The 7,104-nt window shown below is 62.4% G+C and overlaps 1 protein-coding gene across 1 annotated transcript in view; it reads right to left on the bottom strand.

Moving 5' to 3' along the window:
* The window catches only part of CRB2 (crumbs family member 2), a gene marked incomplete at its 5' end in the record, with an annotated part of 24,655 nt that overhangs the window by 9,364 nt on the left and 8,187 nt on the right, over positions 1 to 7,104 (bottom strand). The window contains 6 exons of the mRNA XM_010844117.1: positions 7 to 271; positions 360 to 1,223; positions 3,960 to 4,073; positions 4,256 to 4,441; positions 5,108 to 5,247; positions 5,393 to 5,588. Of these exons, the coding sequence (XP_010842419.1) occupies positions 7 to 271; positions 360 to 1,223; positions 3,960 to 4,073; positions 4,256 to 4,441; positions 5,108 to 5,247; positions 5,393 to 5,588 (1,765 nt within the window). The remainder of the gene's footprint in view (positions 1 to 6; positions 272 to 359; positions 1,224 to 3,959; positions 4,074 to 4,255; positions 4,442 to 5,107; positions 5,248 to 5,392; positions 5,589 to 7,104) is intronic.

Here is a 7,104-nt window from a genome sequence, read left to right as displayed (position 1 = left end):
AAGCTGAGTGTCACCAGGTGGCGGAGCCCGTCATCCCAGCGCCCCGGGAGCACCAGAGCAGGACTGCCCAGTGCCTCGGCCCGGATCTGGCCCTCGCTCAGGAACACTGTCAGGCCAGCGACCGAATCGTTGGTGAGCTGGAGCAGAAGGCCAGCAGGTTCCCGGGTGCGGAGGAGGAAGGACACGGTGAGGTTGGGGCCTGGCGGCTGGTCGAGTAGGAAGGAGGCAGAGCTCAGGGTGCCCCCCAAGCCAAAGGTGGCAGCAGGAACCTCTGCAGGGAGAGAGGGTGCCAGGCGTGAGGCCTGCAGGCCACGGCAGGCACAGCCGCTGCCCTGGGGCCCACCTGGCCCGTGCCTCACCATCAGCACACGTGGGACCGCTGTAGGGCCGGGGGCAGTCACAATGGAAGTGAGTCCACAGGTCCACGCAGACCCCTCCGTGGGCACAAGGCGGAGGCTGGCAGTGCTCCTGGTGCCAGCAGCCCAGGAGGACATTCTCACCAAGGTCCTCGGGCAGCAGGAGATGCCCATCCACCTGCACATCCTGGAGGCAGCCCGCAAAGGCCACGCCGCCCAGCTGGGTGAAGCGGGACCCAGCAGGCGTGGGGGCCGGGGCAGCCATGGCCATGGGACTGGAGGCCACACAGAGGTGGGCGGGACAGCCTTCATGCCAGAGCCGCAACTCCAGGACCCCCAGGCGGAGCGTCACCTCCACTCGGTGCCAGTGGCCATCATTGAGGGGTGGTTCCAGCAGCCTCAGGACGAGCACATTCTTGCCGTGGCTCCAGAGTGTGGCCTGAAGCCTGGCCTCCACCAGCGCCAGCTCCACGCTGCCTTGAGTGTCAGAGCACGTGGCCAAGGCACCCACACGTATCGTGGTACGAAACCTCAGGGCAAGACCTAGGGAGCTGCCAGCTGGCACCGAAGCCCGTACGGGGTTCCCAGCCACCATGGAGAATGTAGTGTTCTGGCCACAGAAAGGTCCATGGGTACCAGGTGGGCAGCGGCAGGTGTGACTGTGAACCCCTGACTCGAAGGTAGGGACGCAGGTGGCAGTCGGTGGGCAAGTGTGGCCCTGGCAGCCGGTGAGTGGCACAGAACAATCCAATCCACCCCAGGCCTCGGGGCACCCACAGATGTAGCCTGCCACCGTGTCTTCACAGGTCCCACCATGGAGGCAGGGCTCCGAGAGGCATTCATCCATGTCTTCCTGACACGTCGGGCCTTCGGGAGAGACCAGGCCAAGGCTCAGCACCAAGGCCAGAACCACAGTCTTGACCCAGAGCCTACCTGCCTCTTGGGACAAGGAGCTCAGTATCCATCAACTGAACCCATTCCCAGTTCTCAAAGGACTTCTCGAGGTCCTCAGAAGTCCCCAGAGGCTGGAATCCAGGATGCTCCCTTTGTTCCCACGTCTGGTGAGTCTTCGGGCCCTGTGAGGTCCATCCCCTACACGCTCGCCAGTGCCTGCTTTCCTCCCACCTTGCCTTCCCGGACTCACGAACTCTCTGGGCCACAGTCTAGCGTCCTCTAGTTCACCAGTCTACAGAACCCCCTCCATCATCCGCCTCTACGAGCAGCCAGAGATCTAACTCGTGACCTGGCCCAGCTCCTCTGCTGCGTAATGTCCCATCACTCCCCCTGGCACTCATGATCCCTCATGGCCTGGGCACTATCAAGCATTCAGATGTCAACCCGCCTTCCTACAGACCTCGAGCTGCCTGTTCCTCCAAGTATTTCCTGGAAGTCCTGCCTCTGGGCTTTCGCTCATACTGCTCCCTCTGCTCGGCATGCCTCATTTTCCTAACCCTGCCTTTCAAACTCCTACTCATCCAGCAAAGCCCAAATTCAAATGGCCAGTCCTCTAGGAGGCCTTCCCTGGCCCTCAACCGCAAGCTACTGTGTCCCTCCCAATTCCTTGCCTACTCCCAGGCACAGTTCCCCAGAACCCTGGATTGAAAATATCTGTTTACACAGTTGAGATCTTCTCCAGGGGCCTGGGTACGTCCTTGGTGCCCAGCAAAGGACATGACATGGCCCTTGTGAACAGAGCGATGAAATGGAATAGGGAGCGGAGGTGGGTGTATGCATCTGTGGCACTGGAGCAGGCCCTGGCTCTAATGCCACCCCCATCCCTCTGCCCTAGGACCCTCGCTCTGGCAGTGGGGTCACCCTCCCTTCCGGGAGCCCCCAGGTCAGGTACTCTGGCCCCAGAATGGATCTAGAAGCCACAGCCCCACCCCTGCTCAGTCACAACCTCCACACAACCACTGAGGCCAGACCTGCCTGTGTAACCCAGCCAGGGGGGACGCAAACTTAGAGAAGCCAGCAGGATTTGAATCCTGGCCCCAGTCAGCCCACAAACCACCGCCACCTTCCGGGGACGGCCAGCCCCAGCACTCCACCTCCGCCTGCCTGAGGGCCCCACCCTGCCTACCTGCCAGGAGCCACAACACCCGCAGGAAGGTCCCCAGAGCCCGCAGCCCCATTGCATGTCCCCACGGACGGGCTGAGAATGGCGGGCAGGCACCGAGGCTGGGGAGCCGTGCTCCCCGCCTGGCCGGCCGCCTCCTCCTTCAGCACGGACTCTGGAATGCCAGGCACTGGCCTCCCCCACGCCCAGCACAACCCAAAGGGAGGATGGCAAGGAGCCCAGCCCCACAGCCGGGGTTCCCTCTCCCGGGCCCTTACCTCAGAGGGCTGACCTCCCTGTCACCCGTCAGCTGAGCTCAGCGTGGGGAGGAGCTGGGCTTCCGCTGACCCTACTGAACCTGGGGGATGACACACCCACGAGAGAGCCCCTCCGGCTTCCTCTGTAAGGCCGGGGGGTCAGAGCCCGAGCTCAGGGGCCCTGCTGAGGAGAAGCACAGTGCAGAGTGCTCTGCAGAGCAGGGCGTGCTGCCGTGGGCCCACTGTGTGCCAGGCACCCACGAGGCCACTGCCTCTGGGGCAGGACTCAGGGAACCCCAGCTCTGGGGCGTGGCGGGGAGGAGATGGGCCTGCAGGGTGCCCAGGGGTGTTGGCCACCCGGGAGTGGGAGGCTGAACCCCAGCATCTGTGTGTGGGTGAGGGTGGAAGGGATGGCAGTTATCGCCCCCTCCTTCCCCTGGGCTGGGGAGCCAGTGCCCAGGAACCGAGCCAGGGAGAGGAGGCCCTGCATTCTGAGCAGGAATGCGGGCGGGCAGGGGGAGGTGCCACAGGCATTCCAGAAGAGCAGGGACGCTCCTCGGGCTCATCAGTGTCCGCAGGGAAGGATGTCTGTGTGTCTGTGTGTCCGCCGTACCCGAGGCAGGGAGAGGCCTCTGCAGACCCAGCTCCCGCCCACCCTTCTCCAGACACTGCCCCTCAGCTCTCCGTAACACGCCCCACCCCCCACCCACACGCCACCCTGCCGCTTCCACCCCCTCTGACCCTTCCCCGCAGGCCGCAGCCTCTGCCCAGCCCTTCGATGTCAGGTGTCTAGAGCTCTCTCTGCCCATCATCCCACACTTCCTCCCGGACAACCTCGGCTGCCTCTGACCCCAACTGCCAGGATGACACTCCTGACCCCCAGTCTCAGCCCCCCACCCAGACTCCTTCCCGTGGGTGCTCCACAAACAGACTCAGGGTGGATGACTGAGCCCACCATCCTCTCTACCCAGTGCCACCCAGGGCAGAAACTCAGCCCTCATCTCTGACACATCCCCCTCATGCCTGGAATAACCCTCAGGACCTGGAGCATGCCCCTAGTAAGTATTTCTCAACCTCTACTCCAAAACATTTTCCCTCCACTCCCACCCCCTAAGCCCAGGTCGCAGCTCAGCCCTCTCTCCTGTTGCCTGGGCCACTGCCCCTACCTCCTCCCTAATGTCCTTAACCCCATCAACCCAGCCTCCACACATCAGCCAGAGGGGCTCTTCTTGCCCCAGGCCCACCAACTCTGACCTGGCCCTGCCCCAGTGCCCACCCGACCCCGGGCACCTGTGTAGCCGTCTGGACAGTGGCACTGGAAGCCATTGGGCAGGTCCTGGCAGAGGCCTCCACTGAGGCACGGCCGAGAGGCACACTCATCTACATCCTCGCCGCAGTCATCCCCTGCAAGAGGCCCAGTTGTGGTTCCCTCGGCCTCCTCAGAGCCCAGCTGGACTGGAAAGGGCCCATTTTTACGGCTAGGGAGACTGAGACCAGAGAGAAATGCTTGAACCCAACTCCAGCATCCCTCCCCTGCACTTGGACACTACAGACCTGCTTCCCTAGAAGGGGGGCAGGGGGCTCACCCTCAAAGCCCGGAGGGCAGCGGCACACGAAGCCAGCAGCCTGGCGAAAGCTGAAGTCATCTGGGAAAGTGGCCTGGATGCCCCCATAGAGGGTCGGATCCGAGCGCTGCAGGCACTGGCCCCCATGCTGGCAGGGGCCCACCGCACATTCGTCCTCATCCACCTCGCACCGCTCGCCACTGTAGCCTAGGGACACACACATGGGCATCAGGTCACACGGGGCCACCAGGCAGCACTCCTCCACTGCTGCCAAGCCCGCCAGGGCCAGGCTGGGACAGCAACTCAGAACACCAATCCAGATACTCTGAGGCAGGGGCACACGGGACAGGAGTGACCGGGACCGCCTTCACCAGCAACATGTGACTAATATCACTACTATTTCTAGTATCACTGAGCACTCTGCTCCTGCAGGGCCCTGTGCCAAGGCTTCGTGGGCTTTACTCATTTACTCTCCTCACAACGGGCTTCCCAGGTGGTTCAGTGGTAAAGAATCCACCTGCCAAGCCGGAGACCTGGGTTGGATCCGGAGAAAGTTCCCCTGGAGAAGGAAATGGCAACGGACGCCAGTATTCTGATAATCCCACGGACAGAGGAGCCTGGCAGGCTACAGTCCGTGGGATCGCAAAGAGTCTGACAGGACTGCGCGAGCAGGCAGCAGCAGCGGCTCCCAACAGCCCAGGCGTAAGTGCTATGATTAGCCCTGCTTCGCAGATCGGGAAACTGAGGCCCAGAGAAGCTGCAGTCACGTGCGCGCACTCTGCACCAGCGCACACCCGCAATGGCATCCCAGGCCGGGCCGCCGCACCCTGTGCCCCCGCCCCCCTGGGAGCGCGCGCGCGCATGCCCACACACCTGGCCAGCAGAGGCAGCGGAAGCTCCCGAGGCCCTCGAGGCAGGACGCGTTGTTCGCGCAGGGCGCCGACGCGCACTCCAGAACCTCCAGCTCGCAGCGCTCGCCCTCGTAGCCCGTGTCCGCGCAGTCGCACCGGAACCTGAAGGGGGCGCGCGGCCCGAGCTGAGGACGTGCCCGAGCCCCCAGCCCCCTGCCTCCACCGTACCCTGCCTCGCGCCCCTCCCCGTACCCCCGCGCCGGCACACCGCGCAGCCTCCCGCCCGGGGGCACGGCCTCCCGCTCACCCGTTGACCAGGTCGCGGCACACGCCCCCGTGTGCGCACGGCTGGCTCTGGCACTCGTCCAGGTCCAGCTGGCAGCTGGCGCCCCCGTAGCCCGGCGCGCACACGCAGCGGTATGAGCCCACGCCGTCCAGGCACGAGCCCCCGTGCAGGCAGGGCGCCGAGGCGCACTCGTCCACCTCCGTCTCGCAGGTCACGCCTGGACAGGGCCCGAGACAGACGGACAGCTGCACGCCCAGAGGGAGAGCGGAAGAAGCCGAGCCAGGCTGACCCCAGACCCACTCCAGACAGTGTGACCAGCAGCGGAATGTCAGGATCCGGAGAGGATCCGTTGGTGCGTCTTTCCAGAGCAGGTGTTTCTTGAGCCAGCAATGGCAGTGAGAGGGAAACAACACAGACCTCCCTGCCCCCTAGAGCTCACCGCAGTCTAGCCCGGGACACGGGGGATTAGTCAATATTACGTAAATGAGGATTGATTTTTCTATTTTGATAAGCGCTACTGTGGGTACGTGCTAGATCCTGTGACGGCGAGAGTCAGGGTCTTAGCCTGGGGAATCGAGAAAGATGAGAAGGCACTGGCTAGACTAAGATAAGGGCTTGTGCGGGTAGTTGGATTCCAGGGAGACTGTTGGTGAAGACAAGGGGAGAGTGGAGAAGGTGGGGCAAGAAAGCGGGTGGTGACAGGCCTTGGGGCCAAGTAACACGATCCGACCTTATCCTAAAAGTTTTAGGCGGCTGACTTATACGGTCTTTTCTACATTTTAGAAGGCTCACTCTGTCGGCTTTTTGTGGAGGGTGTAAGGAGGGACCCCAGCAAGGAGAGGCACTCCCCAATGAAAGATGCTGGATCAAGGTAACCAGCTCCCTCGGGTTTTCCCTTGTACCGTCTTGCTTTTTTTTAATTTATTTTTTTAATTGAAGGATAATTGCTTTACAGAATTGTGTTGGTTTCTGCCAAACTACCGTCTTGCTTTTAAAACTGAAAGTCCTGTGTCCTGGGAACCCTGTCAGTCCTGGACAAAATTAAATCAGTTGGGAGACTCTTGCGGGAGGGGCTGTGTCGATGAAGGGAGATAGAGGAGCTCAGAGGTTGGAAACGAGCTGCCAGAGTTCATCGTGGAGCCCACTTGCCTTCGAACACTCCAGTGGCCCTGCCTCTGCTCCCTCAGTGGGATTGGTCATGGGGGGCCAGGGACCCAGCTGGCTCCAGCTGGAACCTTCCCCCATTCCCGGCTCAGTGAGCACAAAACAGAGCCCCTCCTTCCTGTGACCCAGCCCCACTCCCACCCTCTGTGCCAGGGGGAGCCAGGCCCAGGCCGCCTGGAATCCCAACCTCCCCCGCCTGGCTCAGAGCGGAAGGAGGAGGAAATGAATCACAGCAGATGCTGCCCCCACTCACGTCCACAGCTCACCCAGAAAGCATTACCCAAAGCGTCAGCACCACACATCCGGGCACGCACACACCTGCTGGCGCCCCCGACCCAGACGGTTCCCACAAACGCATTCAGGGAGCCCAGACACCCGTGGATGCTGGCAGAGACAGAGGCCTTTTGCATGACCTCCTCACACGTCCACAACTAATCTGTCCAGACACCTGCACTCTCACGTGATGAGAAAGGTACACAGAACCCACTTCCGAAGTTTCGTTTTCATCTGTGTGCCGAGATGCCTCTCCATGATACAGCTCCTCTCCTGGAGCCAGCCCCCCAGTCTGT

Source organism: Bison bison, unplaced genomic scaffold (genome assembly GCF_000754665.1).
Source record: "Bison bison bison isolate TAMUID 2011002044 unplaced genomic scaffold, Bison_UMD1.0 scf7180017864193, whole genome shotgun sequence".
NCBI lineage: Eukaryota > Metazoa > Chordata > Mammalia > Artiodactyla > Bovidae > Bison > Bison bison.
This window is presented reverse-complemented; position numbering and strand designations above follow the sequence as displayed.